General features: G+C 37.6%; 2 protein-coding genes across 2 annotated transcripts; one reads left to right on the forward strand and one right to left on the reverse strand.

Annotated features, from left to right (window-relative positions):
* Positions 1-1,179: 1,179 nt before the first annotated feature.
* Positions 1,180-2,893, reverse strand: LOC116204924 (oil body-associated protein 1A-like). Its single transcript, XM_031537296.1, has 3 exons — positions 2,467-2,893; positions 1,960-2,363; positions 1,180-1,625 (listed from the first exon to the last, which is right to left on the reverse strand). Exons 1-3 carry the CDS (start codon positions 2,586-2,588, stop codon positions 1,483-1,485), a joined length of 669 nt encoding a protein of 222 aa, XP_031393156.1. The 5' UTR covers positions 2,589-2,893; the 3' UTR covers positions 1,180-1,482.
* A 1,342-nt stretch (positions 2,894-4,235) lies between these two features.
* On the forward strand, positions 4,236-7,650 carry LOC116205138 (26S proteasome regulatory subunit 6B homolog). Its single transcript, XM_031537634.1, has 6 exons — positions 4,236-4,795; positions 5,769-5,999; positions 6,242-6,400; positions 6,536-6,688; positions 6,910-6,993; positions 7,292-7,650. The coding sequence occupies exons 1-6, from the start codon at positions 4,322-4,324 to the stop codon at positions 7,424-7,426; spliced, it is 1,236 nt and encodes a 411-aa protein (XP_031393494.1). The 5' UTR covers positions 4,236-4,321; the 3' UTR covers positions 7,427-7,650.
* Positions 7,651-17,857: the final 10,207 nt, after the last annotated feature.

Raw genomic sequence — 17,857 nt, forward strand, 5'->3', positions numbered from 1 at the left:
TTCAGAAAATTGATAGCCGACCGAGCTCTCGCTTGAACTCCTCTCGTCGTCGTTCCTCCATAGAAACTTCCTTCAGCAAAAACTATGGTTCTTTTTCTTTTTAAAGCAAATGCCATACATATATATATGTATGTTTGTATATTAGGATTGGGATAGGAAAAAATTATTTATTTATTTTTGATAGAATAGGAGAAGATATATTATAGGCTATAAAGAGTTTCAGTCCCGAATGAAGTTCCAAGAAGAGTACAAAAATTACGATGATGAGAAACTTATCCGGTCATATCAGCTAAGAACAATACTAGCGACTAAAATAAATTTATTATTAAATTATAAAAAATAAAAAATAATGATTATGTTATTAAATTGATAAAAAAATAAAATTGAATTGAATAATATATTATAATTCGAAAAATAAACGGAACCTTGATGAAAAAAATTTAAAATATTAGAAAATTAGCTTTATTTTAACAAAAATTTTAAATATTAGAAAATTAGTTTTATTTTTAACAAGACTTGGCACAGATAGAGAGAGATAAATTTGTGGGCTGGGCCATTTTTTGTTAAAAATCAACAAACCAACCAATATGAGCCGGCTCGATAAACTTTAACAAAATAAACTCGTAAGGATTTAAAAAATAACTCAAGAGACCACAAAATTTATGGTAATTTGCGATTCTTGATAACGTAAACTCCTAAGAATGTAAGACAACAAGAATCGTGCTATGAAATTTGTAAAAATCCCATTAAACGAGAATGTGATCTGAAATTTGTAAAAATCCCATTAAACGGGAATATACGCCACTGTGCTAACTGTGGCCACAACTTCTTCTGATAACAGATGCCTTTAGTTACATGAGATGCCTTCAGTTACATGCCTTTAGGAGAATGCATTTAACGGGATGCCTTCACTTACCTGAAGTTAATCGAGAAGCCCGACCGAGACTAGCTTTAAGTCTCACTGCAATTCCCAGAGCTGGAAGAGGTTTCAACTCTGTGTTTGGCAGTCTCTTGTTTGCTACTCTTTCATCGACAACTTTGTTGCTTTCAAAATAAATTGTACATGCGGTGGCAATGTGCTACACGGAACCACCATGACATTCTGGTTTAAGCTAAACTTCGGTAATTTCTTCGCCGATGTCGATTTCTTTGTGCTCGTGCTATTCCAAGTTTGAAGCACTATCACTACCCCTACAGATAGAGGTAGACAATGTTGACTTTTGCCAAAAGCTTCCATACATTCTTGCAACGTAAACACAATGCAGATTTGAAAACCTGACCCGAAAGTTCAGAGGAGCAGTCTAGACAACCATTCCCAACTAGTAGGACCATACCATGTAAATATATACATACACATTCTCAAGATAAGGTTATATATATATATGTTATGTATACTTCTTAAGGTAGGGCCAGAAGAAATGTCACATAACCAGTCCTCCATCCAGTCCTCACACAAAGACTCAGGGCACGGATTCTATCGGTTTACAGTCCCACCTCCCTCAACTCTGTCTGAAGCCCTTTCCCAGCTGCATTCGCCAACGGGTGTATTCCGTGCGCCAGTCCTGCCATGTACGCTCGGTTCTCCTTTTCCTTCTGGAATGAAACCCCGAATCTCTTCTCCACACCTGCAAATTATACATTGTCAGCTAAAGCGAAAGGCAACGGACTCTGTTAAAAGAGAATAAGAAATTGCACTCTACACTTGCATCAGAACCAGAGATCATAAGGCCAACTTCCAATACACCAGCCTAAGCTACACGATACGTGTATACAGGAATGGACCGAGAGGCCGGGGCAATTTTTGTGCCCTAAATTGCTGATATATCTCGCTATCATACCCTCAAAGATCTTGCCCATTTACTCGAATTCCAGGGTCCTTGCATCCTGGCGTGCATATGCATGTGAACATTATGTATGTGCCAAATTAAGATGGATAAATTCTAGAGAGACTAGGATTACTTGTAGCGATATCCTCCTGGAGCTGACCCTCCCGGGTGAGGGCCATCATAATCTGTGGCAAACCAACGGGGAGGCTGTCACCCTTATCGACCTGCCAGAAATGGATGGTCTTCCCATAAGTCTTCGCGACCTTCTCGAGTTCCAGCCGTTGGATGGGGCCAGGGACCCCAGGCGTGAAGAGGAACCCGCCCTTGACCTCATACTCGTGGCTGTGCCACAGGGGCTTCTCCTCGTCGGGCAGGGTGAGAAAGATCTCCTCCGTCACGATGTACTCGACCCCGATGAGACGGGCGTCAGGGTCAGGGCCGTCGTATATGAGGCACTGCCTCATGTCCTCGTTCTGGTGAGCACAGAAGTGGTGGGCCTCGACTTGCCGGGTCATGTCATCCGCGTAGAAATGAAACCTGCAAATAATTAATTCAGTACAGATTATGTCTGCACACTTTTGAAGCACAGGGAAGTGCCAACAATTTATCTGATATGATGGCATATCGAAATCGAACTCACGCGCAGAGGTGCTGGTGGATCTTGTTGAGGGGGCCAAAGCCTTGGATGGCGGCGGTCGCAGTCTCCAGGAGGGCGGTTCCGGTCTGAGTCGGCTCACCGGGGACCTCCGGGTGGGTGGCCATTTTTTCAGAGCTAGCTATTGTTCTTCGCTTCGCTCGTTTCACTTCTCCTGAACAGAGTGATCAACCAGCAGATTCCAGAGACCGCTGTTGGAGTTAGTCACTTTGGGCTTTAAAGCAAATTTGTGGGGGTTTGGGGATGAGATGTGTTGGCAGCATGCACGGCTGCACGTGGCGGGGCAAGTGGCGACCGTTCCTCATGGCACGGCTTCGACGTGGCCGCTGCCAAGCTAGTCGTCCCCCAAACTTCCGTTCATCTACGCCTCTCAGGAACAACCTCAGTCCCAAGCCAGCCCAACCATAATTGGAATATTTTTTTGATGCAATAAAGATGAATATAATAATTGGATAACATCTATTTATCAATTGATTATTGATCAATGCTTGCAATTCATCAACTTATTATTGGATAACGGAAAAGTGAAATAAAAGATGCGCGACAAATAAATATCGAGAATCGAATTCGAAATATCTTAATTTCAAATCATTAACTAGTGCCACCCGCCCAATATTTTCTTTCTTCTATATACGCCTTCCATATTTCTTTTTAAGCAAGTGCATGTCTACTTTTTAAATTTTCGATTCAGATCAATTACCTATTTATCAATACAACAAATTGGAAAAGGAAAGTCGTGGGTAACTTTCTTTTCAAAATTGTCCTTACTCAAATTATTTCCAAAATTAAGTCACTAAATATAAGGGTGAATATGTACTTTTAACTCCCCATATCTCACTCACTCCACTTTTTCTCTCCTATAATTTTTGTCCTCTCTTCTCTATCTTCTCTCTTTCCCTCTCTTCAACGTTATTGTTTATGCGAAATTATATATATTGATTAAATAATAATGTCTATCTTTGAAATATAACTTAAAATTACTCTTAGTTTTGTGAAATATTTACAAGTCAAAGTATTTCACGAGTTCAATTTATTATTTAAGTTTGACTTCCTACATAGCACAGATCACGCTCTTGTAATATATAAAAGGTGAGTAGTGTTTGTGAAACGTCATCTTTTTAAACACAGCTTGTGGTCGATCAACTTTTAGACTACCTGAAAATTTACTTCTTAATTTGAAGATTCAAGTATGTAACTTTTTCAATTCCGAGTAAATTATTTTTTCTATCTTTTCCGTATTTTATTCAACAAAGTTATCATAATATGTAATTATGAACTTTCTTAAAAAATTAAAAATCTTCTCAATAATGACAAGATAGGAGATATTTTTTCAAATTCAAATAATATTCTATACACAGTGGAGGTCAAAGTTTATTTTACACAAATATTCTATTTGCTTTAGTTCAAGCCACGCCTTTTCTTTTCTAAGGCTCATTGTATGCCATTATGACACTATATATTATCATTTTACTCTGGCAATTTTACAGTGATAAATTTACTTGGTAAATATATTTTTGTTTAATTTTTTTATTGGCATATATGTGTTGATTATCTTCAATTGGTTGTAAACAAATTGATAAAATGGTATCGCTCAACGAGCAGGTATCAACTAGTGGAAATAAAGACATTTTGGGCCTTGAGCCGGCCCACAAAGGATCGGGTCCAGATCTCAGCCCTTTGGGCCCACGATCAGGCCAGGGGTACTGAGATCACGTATGTTCTCTATATATTGCCAGCCACACCCGACCCGAATCCTCTATCCTTCGCATCCTCTGTGTGAGAGAGGAGAAGCTGAGGGGCTGAAGAAAACTTGGAGGAGGGGAAAGAGAATCAATCGACCATGGCAGGTTCAGCAGCGATGATGGTGTCGTCGGAGCTGCCGCCTTCCTTCCTCAAGCTGACGGAATCCCAGCCGTTCTCCTCCGAGGAGGACGATCTCTACAGCCGCCTCAAGTCCCTTGAGCGGCAGCTCGAGTTCATCGACATCCAGGAAGAGTACGTCAAGGACGAGCAGAAGAACCTCAAGCGCGAGCTCCTCCGCGCTCAGGAAGAGGTCAAACGGATCCAGTCCGTTCCCCTCGTCATCGGCCAGTTCATGGAGATGGTCGACCAGAACAACGGCATCGTCGGTTCTACCACCGGCTCCAATTACTACGTCCGTATCCTAAGCACGATCAATCGCGAGCTTCTGAAGCCCTCGGCCTCGGTGGCGCTGCACCGCCACTCCAACGCTCTGGTCGACGTTTTGCCCCCCGAAGCTGATTCCAGCATCTCACTCCTGAGTCAGTCTGAGAAGCCTGATGTCACCTATAATGTATGTATACCTCTGCTTTCCAATTCCTTCTTCCTTCCATCCGGAGCCACCTAATTCTTGCTTAGCTATGTTGGGGCCATACTCAATTGGATTGATATGTGTGAGATCTGGACTTAGGTTACCGGAAAATCATGCTTCTTTTTTTGTTAGGGTTTATTTCCCTTCTCCCCCCCGCGAATGAGGTCCTGCCTTAGGAAGCCCCACTTTTGCATTTCCTGGGATCTTTTGGCTGCAAGACTTGCAGATTTATTGCGAAAGACTTTCATTCTTTTCTTTATATCCCAGCATAATCAGTAGTGAGAAAGCTCTAGGCTTTGTTGGCTGCAGTCGATTTTTCCTTAGGATGGAAAGACATTGAGAGGAGACAGCAATCACTCATAGAAGACAAGGGGCACCCTTACAAGTAACGATGTGATGGTTGCAAGGCCTGCGATGCTTCATTGTCAGGGTTTTCCTTAGTATCTACTAACTGCGAAAGAAAAATAGGTGGAGTCGTCTGCTAATCTCGGCATTCACAAGAAAGGTAGAAAATTGAGAGGAAAATGGGTGTAATGCTACAGAGAGGGTGTTCTAAGGATAGGGAGTCGTATGGTAACATATGATGGTTTCATTGAGGATATGCACGTTGTTGATCCACTTAAGCGGGAAAAAGGTTCATTTGGTGCTCTTTGACTGAAACATATTCATGCTAGCGTATTGCATCATTTTCTAGAGGTCATGTTAAATTTACCCTTGGGAGATTAATAGAGTTTGTTATGCTTGATTGGGTTTGCTGAATAACATTTCTCATCAACATATGTGTAATATATAAGACGTAGCTTCACTGGTTATATTGAAATATCATTCTTTATCTAGCCCCCGTGTTATGATATGCAACACCTTGGGTTCAGTCTATGCATAACTTTGTTGGTGTCTTCTCAGAGGCTGTCCTGTTGAGATTTACTTTTGCATCATATTACCCTTTGTTTGCTAGGATATTGGAGGCTGCGACATTCAGAAGCAGGAGATCCGTGAAGCTGTGGAATTGCCACTCACTCACCATGAATTATACAAGCAAATAGGGATTGATCCACCACGTGGTGTCCTGCTCTATGGTCCTCCAGGAACAGGTAAGACGATGCTAGCCAAAGCTGTTGCTAATCATACAACCGCGGCCTTCATCAGAGTTGTTGGTTCAGAGTTTGTCCAGAAGTATTTAGGGGAGGTATGTCTCCTAACTGATTCTGAATCGATTTTCTACTTCCCCTAAAAGTTGACTAGATCCCTGATATGTATGTATGGATATAAGTAAAATATTATTAAAGTTGATGTGCTGTTGCTTCTTTGTGTTATGAGTTTTACTAGTAACTTTACATGATAGAGGCATTGTTTGAATAGATAAAGCTTTTGTACATACAAGTCTTCGAGAGGAATTAATCATTGTACATTTTGTTAAATTTCTCTTAGGGTCCAAGAATGGTTAGGGATGTTTTCCGCCTAGCCAAAGAAAATGCACCTGCAATAATTTTTATCGATGAGGTAGATGCAATTGCTACAGCAAGATTTGATGCCCAGACTGGAGCAGATAGAGAAGTTCAGCGTATCCTGATGGAACTCCTGAACCAGGTCAGCATGTTGTGCATTGTGAAGAAGTTGTAATATAGTGTAACGTGCATTCAAGCAAATTACTATGCTTCTCATGCTGCCTTTGTCAACCATTCTAAAGTCTTGGCCTTGGCCATTGATCTCCTTTTTCTGTAGATGGACGGTTTTGACCAGACAGTTAATGTTAAGGTCATCATGGCAACCAATCGAGCAGATACGTTGGATCCGGCCCTTCTCCGTCCAGGAAGACTTGATCGAAAAATTGAATTTCCACTGCCTGATAGGAGACAAAAGAGGCTTGTTTTCCAAGTACAGCTCTTAACAATTCTCATTCTATTATCCTGTTTTGCCACTCCTTTCTCTTTCCTCCCTGTGTCTCCTTATGGTAACCATATGCTTACATTGTCAGAGGCTGACTATTTTTCTTAAGTTGGTTTCTTAGTTAAAGAATTTGTTACTTCTGCAGTAATATGTTAGACGTTATGCGTTCAATTTTTAATCAATTTTGAGTCTACCCAACCAAATTGCAGGTTTGCACTGCTAAGATGAACCTCGGTGATGAGGTCGACTTGGAGGACTACGTCTCTCGGCCTGATAAGATTAGTGCTGCTGAGGTTAGTTGAATATGATCTATGGTCCCTGCTAGTTTCTGTTCTCATTTGTTAATTTTCATTTGTAAATTACAACGAACTTGAAACAAGTAGCTGGGGATGCTTTTCTGAGTTCTTATTGCATAGCAACATATGTTCATGACAACCGAATGTTCACTATTGTGATCTAGCTGGATTAGATAGGTCATTAGCAGGTTCACCACAAATCAATGTCGGCAAGGGAGTGATCTCCCACCTAGACAAATCCTTTGCAAACACAAAGAAAGAAAACTTTTTATGACGTCATCATCCATTTTTGCAGATTGCTGCTATATGTCAAGAAGCGGGTATGCATGCTGTTCGCAAGAATCGGTATGTCATATTACCAAAGGACTTTGAGAAGGGATACCGTGCTAATGTGAAGAAGCCTGATACTGATTTTGAATTCTACAAGTGATAGAATGAAAGTTGGAGGATGTTCGAACTCTCTATGCTTTTTGTTAAGAAGCCCGGGCCAGACTACATTTCTAGCTTATAAGCCCGGAACTCTGTATTTGGTTATATCTTTATTTTTCTGAGGATGCTGTTCTGATTAGAGGAAAATGTAATCGTTAGCATGAGATGCGAATGTGAATTCTCTGAAACATATCCTTACCTCTTGCAAGTTCTGTTGCTTTCGAATTAACAGCTCTAGGATGGGGATTATGCTATGAGGCTGCCATGAGATTAAGAGAACTCTTAACATTGATTTGGAGGCAAGGTTCGCAAGGGGAGCGGTTACTTTGGAAGCCGCCGCCATTTCATCACCAGTGCACACACATTTATTTATGTATAAAAGACGTTGCCTTCCAATCCCTTCACCCATGGATTATGTCCCAATTCTAAAGGCACCATTACTTGCCCCTTCAAATGATATATAATAATGGTTTCGTGTCAAAAATCATTATCAATTAATTGAGTAAAAATAATTTCAGAATATTAAGTGAGAATATGGTATTTTACCATTTTGCTAGTCATAGAATACACAAACGCTTCGTTGTATCTTCAAATCGAGACTCGTCAAAAATCCAATAACAACTTCGTGTGTGAGCGAATAATTCTTTTCGGAAAACATCAACTCGTGCCTCAAAGCAATTATTCAATATCAAAGATTGCTATTAACATTGTCTTCTTCGACTTCAATTTCAAGATTAACATTGTCTTCTTCGACTGTCTCTAAAGTTCGTCTTCTCCGAATCCGAATTGGGCTCCGTCTTCATCTCCAAACTATCCGTCCCAAGGTATAAATCCCCAACATAATATTTATAGGTGATTTATATATATATACACTTGACTCATACACGCGCCGCACATGGGATTTTAGAAAATCTTTTCTTTTTTAATGTTTTTAATTTTGAACCTACGGATACGAGAGTAGAATGTCGCATATATCGATTCTCATTTACATGGCAATTCCATTAATACAACACAGTCTTTTATGTAGAAAGAAATGGATAAGTAAATGTCGTAACTTGAGCAATTCAGAAGATAGAAATGACAGAAATGAATTAAAGGGGGAGGAAGAGCAAGAGTGATGGTGAAAATATATTTTTACGTCTAGTTTTCTCACTCATTATATAATTTTTATCATGAGTTTGTTAAGAGTTGTTTGCTGTACGTGAGACTTGTTAAGAGTTGTTTGCTGTACGTGAGAAAAATAGAAAGAAATTTATAGATTTGTAGGAAACTAAATATAATAACTTATTAGTTCGAATTTTTAGATTGAAAATGGCTTACAGACCCATGATTACCTTATTAGCATAACCTATTAATCAGCTACTACCATATTAACTTTTCAGAATTCTTTTATTTTTCCTCTCCATCAACCTAATTTTTCCTCACTTTCATATGATACCTCATTACTCACCTTATCAACTAATAACCGATCCAAATTCCCTCGATTAAATAAACGTTTTAATTGTCAAATAAAACTAATAATTAGGCTATATGCACTTATGCACATATCTTCTTGAAAGAAAAAATTGTTTAGTGGCACAGTGGCGCTATTTTCTTCATCTGTCAATTAAGATATTATAATTTTGGTAGTTGTTGTGGAACTACCTATCACCCTTAATAGCCATTAGTATTTTTGTTTTATCATTGTGTTAAATTTTTGGACCTCCTTTGTAACAAAAAAATAATTGTTCAATTAATTAAATTTTATTAACAAACGGTAATTTTCATTAATTGGACAAAAGAAGGAAAAAGAAAGTCAATTACCAATTTACTAGTGATGCAAATTTTCCTACATTTTTTTTATTATTATTTTATTTTTATTTCTCAACTTATTTTATTTCTAAAATGCGGGATGTAAAATACTCCCGAACCATTTTCGAGTTTCGACTAATTGCTCTATCATTCTGAGCGCGGGAAGTGCATCAAAGAGCTAGCTCACAGTCCTCCCCCCAAGATCCTTAAAAAAGAAAGCCAAATGATGTGAGTATTCTACTGACCTCAACATTCTTCAATCGTCACGACAATATATGTCGACGGTAGGTACAGAGGCATGGAAATAGGCGGCATACCTCTAGGAAGGCCATTTAGAAGCTCATGTGAGTGGTTGGCAACTAGATATCATATTCTATATCCTCATGTAGAACTTTCAACCTCAACAAGCTGCATGGCAGAGAGTGCACTATGGATTGATAGTAAGACTTACCACCTTGAGACTAGGTAAGAAATCCGAAGAATGAGACCTAAGGAAGCAACAAAGTAGAGTAGAAGATGGAGGAGAATAAAGCGACCGAGATTTACGCCATAAAACCCAAAGAGAGAAATATCCACGGCGCAGGAGCATGGAGAACTCCACTAGAAGATCGGGAGATTACAAGTGTACCCACTCTCGCTCACTCAAAAAATCCAAAGCCCCAATTGCAAGAACCCTAACCCTCTCTTCCTCTTTCTCTCAAAGATGTGTTTTTGTGGTTGTGTTCATAAGAGAAAACCCTATAAAGGTCCTAGACCAGGTCAAAAGAGGTTAACCCAAGTCAATTCAGGTGAAAAATCACAAAGAAAGCCGCATCGAGTCGCGAGTCGAGTTCGCCCAGATTTATGCTAGGTGCTCAAACTATGCTGCAGCGCTATGCTGCAACTCTAACAGAGACTCAAAAATTTTCTTTCAGACAATGTGTTGCAGCACAATGCTGCAGTACGGGCAGAGAATGCTCTGCATTGCTCATCAGCTCCTCCAATCTCCTCTCCATCATCTTCATTGTTCTCTCAGTCTTCCGAAACTTCCTAGGTCATCTCAATCAACGTATCTTATCCATTATATTAGTATGTTGAATTAAGTTGGCTTATCATGCCAACCTATTTTCAATTTGTGCTATATGTAGAGGAGTATATCATACTATAAATTAGGAAAAATATCATTGTACAACACGTTTTTTTGACTTTTTTCACGCTGCAGCACAAATTTATAATTTCCTTGTACAACACAAAAAAAAAATTCACTACATAATATGTTGTTCATATTTTGTTAAGAAATGAATAAAATCTTGAAGTGACAGCTTGTTTGGGCGGAGTTTTGAAACAAACAACAACTTCATGGAGCAACAAATCAAACAAACGTTAAAATTTTAAAAAAAGGAAAAAAAATTCTATATATGATTGGAAGAGGCGGTTGGGGCAGCCCCGTTGGCCACCCACCCCTCAATCAAGGTCGTCAGCTGACTTAGACCACATCGATAACCCCAATCGAGGGGTGGGTGACTGACGAGGCCACCCCCAACCCCCCAATTTGAGGGATCATAGTCTTTTTTCTTTTTTTTTTTAAATGTTAAATTACATTTTATTTGTTATGCCCCTAAATGATTGTCTGTTGCAAAACTCCCCCCAGACAAGCAGCCACGTCAGCATTCTGTCCATTTCTTGATGGAGTATGGATGGCAAGCTGTGTAATGAAAAAAAATATTTCATGTTGTATAATGAAATGATTTAAATTTGTATTACAACGTGAAAAAAGTAAAAATAAAAATAAAAATAAAAGCGTTGTATGGTGTTATTTTTTCTATAAACTAAAAGCATGTTGTTTATTACAAGTATAGTAAACATGGTACAAGGATACCAACAATGGGTTTAACAAGTAATATATCTCAAGTTTAGGCAGGATAAAAAGAATATTTAAATATACTAACAAATAGGGTCACGAAGCGGAGGATTCGGAGTATTCAGACTTTTTGAGCTGTAGTATTCAAGGGACATCTTCCTTTAGAATTTTCTGTCTTGCTCCCCATTGCAATTGTCGTCCACTGTATTTATGTCACCAAGCGACGCGACCAAATAGCATGCCACCTGTCTCGCCCTCTGCTCCTTTATTATGCCTGCAATAATAGGCATGCAAACGCATTAAGGAGCGCACTCTACTATGCCTTCTGCATTTTATCTTGCATTTGGAAGGCATCAGAAGAGGCATTATCAGAGTCAGAATCCATGAAGTATGTGGGCTGCCTTGGTCCCTAATAAATGGGTGCAATAAACCCATAAAGCACGTAAAAATGGCGGCAACGAACAAATTCGGCATTCTCAAAGAGATTTATACCAAAGGCAGCGCTGCAGGTTTAGCAAGATGCCTGATAAAGATGGGACGGAATGGGCAGAGACTATCGGGGTTAAGAGAAGTAGAAGTGACAGGACTTGGCTGGCGAACCCTGAGGAGACAATGGGCATTGTGTAATTGATGTAAGCCAATTGTAGAGACGGCTGCTCAAGGAGGAAGGTAAAGAATGAAGCACAAGCCTATGGGTAACCGTTCGGAGTGGAGAGATGGAACAAGGGGCGGGTAGTGGTGGTAGTAGATGTGGGGAGACTGTGCACACTGGACCTAGAAGGCTGCAGTTGGAGGCAAGGCGCAAGAGCAGCAAGACGGGAGCCGATGGCGAGGAGGAAGAGAGTGGTTGAGCGCTGGGTTGGGAGCAGTCGTAGGAGCTGAGAGGCGTTTATTTGAAACAATTAAAGAGGGGAAGGAGCGAACGGACACGTACGGTTAGTACGGGCGAGCGGAAGGAACAATTTATGAGAAACGGCGGGGTAGTTTGGGAACTATACAAATATGGGATTAACAGTGCACTTTTTACTGTAGGAAGATATATCATTATGTTGGTATTTGTTGAAGAGAGAAAAGGCACTTTACCGAAAAAGAGAGAGAGAAAAGGTACTAAATGTAATTACTTGTAACCACCAAGGGTATTTTTGGAATAAGCGAAAATCGAGAAACAAGAAAATGAGCTTCACACTTTTATAATGGTTATAGATTATAGATTTGCAAAATTTCATATCTTTTGGTACCTCTCTTTTTAAGAAAAAGGCTTATATTCAAGAGTCAACTCTTATCGCATACAATAAAGATAATGAATCATATATGATTACAAGAAAAAATATTCTATATATAAAGTTGAGTTGAGGTAAAATTAACATTTAAAAATTAAGATGAAAATATGGACATATAAGACGAATGAGTTCCATTATCTATCAAATTAAAATTTTAATTTGAACATGTCCCCACAATAAGATTTATCTCTTATTATAAGCTTTTATGAAAATTTTAGGGCTTAGGATTTTAGGATTTTAGGATTTCGGGTTTCGGAGTTTAGTGTTTTCGAGTTTAAAGTTTTATTGTTTTAGGGTTTTGCATTCGGATTTAGTTGATAGGAGATAATGATTTAATGTTACAAGATTTATTAGGTAAGAGAGGATTAAGGGTATATTAAGTCCTATAAAATTAAAATAATTGCATTGATAAGATACTGTTTTAATATGGTAATATGGTTGGTTCATCCTATGCTCTTAAGGCATAGAATATACAAGCCCTTCAAACTTTTGGCAATTTTTTTAGGATAAATTGTACTGGTGGTTCAAAAAATTTTACAAATGTTTCAATATGATACAATTTTTTTCTACTTGATGGTACAAAATGCTTTAAAGTTATTTCAGTAAAGTACAAACCGTCATCTCACCATTGACGCCGTCAAGTGACACTGACATGGCTCAATACGTGTCAATTCCTTTTTGATCGATTAGGTCGGGCGAGAATAAAATGATCCGGGTCGGGTTCGGGTTTCATCTTCCTCACTCGAAATCTATTACCCCTCCCCGAAAACCCTAGCATCCTCTCTTTCTCACGGAAACTTGAGCACCGCCATGCCTACTGATCACGGCCGCCTTCCACGACAACGACGATCGCGCCGCCACTGGCCGCGAGCCGCGATTCACCTGGATCGAAAAGTTGAAGGCTCGAGATCGAGACAAAGATATGATAGATCGAGTGCGGGGAAGGGATCGACTGGGTCGAGGCTCAAGGCCACGAGGTCGCAGCTGCTAGCGAGTCAGGACCGATGCGTGAGCCGTGTCTAGCATTATGGGTCATCAGGTCTAGACCTACACGGGTAGAATCGTGGCCTCGAGCCTCGACCTAGTCGATCCCTTTCTCGCTCTCAGTCTCTCCTGTCTTTGTCTCGATCCCGAGCCTTCAACTTTTCGATTCAGGTGACTCGCGACTAGCGGCGACGCGACCGTCGTCGTCGTGGAAGGCGGCCGTTACCGGTAGGCATGGCGGTGCTTGAGTTTCCGTGAGAGGGAAAGGCTGCTAGGGTTTTTGGGGATGGGTAGCAGATTTCGGGTAAGGAAGATGAAACTCGGACCCGACCCGGATCGTTTTGTTTTCACCCAACCTAATTTGACCCGATCCAGTGATGCGGATGAAAACAAAATGATCCAAATGGTCACATCAGTTTACTGTTTCGGCCACATCAGAAAGGAGCTGACACGTAGTGAGTCATATCAGCGTCTCTTGACGGCGTCAATGGTAAGATGACGGTTTGCACTATACTGAAATAATTTTGAAACATTTTGTACCATCAAGTAGTAAAAAAAAACTTTTTGTACCATATTAAAATATTTGTAGAATTTTTTGGACTATCAGTGCAATTTATCCTTTTTTTAAGAGCATCGAAGCGCTTACTTATCAAATTTAATTATTTCCATTTGTTGAGTTCAATGTAATGCTAGAGAAGTCTAGCAAGAAAATCATATGTGGACCAACATAATATAAAGAAAAACATATTTTGAGAAAAAAATATTATACAAATATATAAATTAAATCGCATTACTCTTTATTCAATAAAAGATACTTGATATTTTTATTTCGAAATTTAAATATTTGAAACTCTAGGATTCCTATTTTAAAATATTGTTTCGAATATTTAACCGTTATAAATTTTGGTTGTTCTTAAAAATAGAGAGGAGAGATAATATAGGATATTTTTTAGGTAAGAAAATTATTATTTTTTAGGTAAAAAATTATTATTTTTTAGGTAAAAAATTATTATTTTTAGTTAAAAAATTATTTTGTTTTATTATTTTTTCAATGTTTGAATTGAAAATATAAGATATCTTTATAATTATATATATAATAAAGTCTAACTTTACAAAAAAAAATAGTGATGGTTATAAAATGAAGTTTTCCTTAAATAATAGTACATAAGTATTAAATAAAAATATATATCAAGTTAAGAAATTATAATTTTTTTTTTAAAGCAAGAACTATGAACTTTGTATAGCAAACAAAATCTGTATTATATATAAATTTATGTAAGAAAAGGTTTAATACAGTAAGCAAAATGTATATTAAGTATAATAGAAAACTCTGCATAAACTTTTGACTTATTTATTTATACTCTATCAAAATTTACAGAATTACTTCCATTGAAATAAAAAAATATTGATATACATTACATTAAAAAAATAGGGATTGTAATATTACATTTGAAAGAAAAAGGTTCAACAAAATTATCTAGAAATTGCACCCGTTCAACGCACATGTAACTAAGGACTAGTATGAAATATTTGTAGCCCATATCTCCAAGAATTACATTGAATTAAATAATTTTAACTTTGATGATTTTTTTGTTTTGTACAAAACTAATAATTGTTGAGTTATAAATAAACAAATTATTACGATAATATAATTAATTGAAGAAAGAAAATTAGTGGCGTAAATACTCGTCCATGACTCCATGAATGATGTCGAGTTAGATAATTTTAGCTTTGATCACTTTTCTTTGTTTTGTTCAATAGGAATAGTTTTTCTTATAAAATAAATAAATTATCAAAATAAATAGAATTAATTGAAGAAAGAAAAATTAATGGCGTAGGGGTGGTTATTATAGAAGAGAGAAAAAGTGACGTGGGGTGGTTATTTTGGCATAATAAGAAGGAAACTTGGAGAAATTTTGGCAGTATTTTTAGGGCTGTCATTAAGAGGAGAGAGAGGTAAGAAAACCTGAATGGACAATTTTGTCCTTCTATTTCTATTTCTTTTTCTTTTTTTAAATTTGGCTAGAGAAAATTTAATAGCGACAAAAATGAAAGATAAAGTGTGATGGAAATTCTTATCTCTCACTTTATCTATTAATATAGATAATTATTTAAAATAAGTAAATATAAGAAATAATTATTTTTTGATATTACATATATTTAATAAATCATTTGAGGTTATTTTTTTAATTCACGGTGAAGCACGAGATGTTGTTACTTTGGTGGTAAGCTCTTTATTCTTTTTATTTTTGGTGTATTTAATATATATTTTCAAGAAAGTAATTAATTACTTGTAGTATAAAATTTAAATTTCAACCCATCGTTAGAAGTTGGGCGATTGAACATTTGATACATCGATAGCCATATGCATGTTATATATATGTGTATGTAATAAATTATCCGGTTCGATAGGACCAGACGATTGCCTTTTCTCATATCTATATCCTCTGCTGAAAAAATGAAGACTAAGACCGGACTTCCGTGGAAAATAAATAAGCCCTTTATCGGATTGGAACGATGACTTTTAATTTTAAAAAGGGCTTTCTTTCTTTTAAAGAGCGTTGTTTATCAGCATTCTCTCCTTTTAGTGCGAAAAAGGAGAGAATGGTTATTCAGGGAAAAAAAAAAAGAGTACATATATGAGGTCCCTTTCATTGAATATCTTGGGATTTGAATGAATTTGTTGTTTCTTTATTTTTTACCTTTCTAATTTGCAAAGGAATCAAGCCGGCAAGCGAAAGTCACTTGACGATGATCTGAGATATAACAATTTCACATATTTGGCAAAAGAACGGCAATCCGCCCATATCATCTTGTAACATATCAGATAAATGCGCTTAACGATGAGCTAGGAGTTGAACAATTTCACATATTTAGTGAAAAGGATATTAATCCTCTCCCATCGCCTTGCAATTATATATTATATAATTTTACTTAACAATGAGCTAAGGGTTTGACAATCAACATATAATATATGATGCTTGGAATAGTGAACCTTCTGCAACGTTTAATTCTTCGGCCTCTCTAGCTTTCTCCATATGTCGCCAAGCGTTGCCATGTGTTGCCAAGGGTCCAAGTTCTCATGTGGATTTCGCCGCGTGTTGTCATGTGTTGTGGTGTCTTAATTACACAGTTACTATTTCAAAAAAGAAAACATGAATTTCTCCCTTACACACCCAAACTCTTTGATTACATATCTATATTAATATTAAAAGTTAAGGCGAAACAAATAATTGTGCCACATAGGACGAATGAGACATTACATTGAGTGACTATTCATATACTACCGAATCTATGAAGAGCACTTTGCATACCATTGTAATAACATAGTTCATTAATATATTAAAGTATCTATATTATGAAAGAATGTGTAAGATCTACCAATATGGGTTGGTTCAAGTAATTCGGCATTTATTCTGCTTAAATGTAATCCTGGGTTCGAGTCCTTATGAATGCAGAAAATCCACCATGAGAGAGTTTTACCCCTTAGTGGACCGACTCAACCGAATTAGATTAATCGGACCCAATTAGGCTTTTGGATACTTGGATTCACACACACACGCAAAAAGAACATGTAAGATCTGAGCGTGTTGTCAGATTTTGGTGAAGAGAGGAAGGCGATTTTTAATCCCCTTGTAAAGAGAGAAAACTGGAAAATTTATTTTCCTTTGAAATCCTAAGTGGATTCTTTTGGTAATGTATTATGTCTATTAAAGGATTCACTCAATGAAAGTAGATCATCAATGAGGGAAGATACTTCATTAAATGAAGAGGATATATACAATGATGGAATTACAACACAACGAGATAGAAATAAATAACTCAAACCAAAATTACAAAGGATGACCTATTCTGCTTTCCATCGAGACAAATAGTTTAGACTTTGAACTCAGGTATGAGGTCGCTTGTAGATAAAGTAGAAAGAATGTAACCACGTTAAGACGCTCTGAATGAACGACCATGGAATGAGGGTGAGATCTTTTATCAACAAGCTGATGGAGTCGTGACAGTGTCATTGAGAATGTAATTCTGTCACCACGGACTTATGAACTTGAGTCGTTGAGGATGTAATCTTGTCGCCACAGACTTATGAACTTGAATTATTGAGGGGATCACCACGCCGCTACAAACTCGAGATATATAAATTGCTCCTATTTCTAATGATAAAAGATCCTCTGAACTGATAAATCTACAGAGATTTTGTCTGTTAAATGATTTGTGTGTTTCAATCCTGCGAGATTTTTTGGTATTTGTATATTTTTCTCCCTCCTTGACGGTTACAAAATCTCCTCTATGATATTGAGAACGTGGGTCTCTTGTTATCCAACTACTTTTAACCATCATCTTATCCCACGTGATAATTATCCACTTGGACCTAGTCCACCTTGGATAAACTTTATCTTCTCGATCAATAACTACCCAACAGTTATGATTTAGAGATAACGTTGTGACTGTCTAGATTCTAAAACAGTTATAATTTGGATACTACATCATCGTTACTTAGATTCTAGAAGTCAATCAGTCAAAGAATTTGAGT

This window comes from Punica granatum, chromosome 4 (assembly GCF_007655135.1).
Source record: "Punica granatum isolate Tunisia-2019 chromosome 4, ASM765513v2, whole genome shotgun sequence".
Classification (NCBI taxonomy): Eukaryota; Viridiplantae; Streptophyta; class Magnoliopsida; order Myrtales; family Lythraceae; genus Punica; species Punica granatum.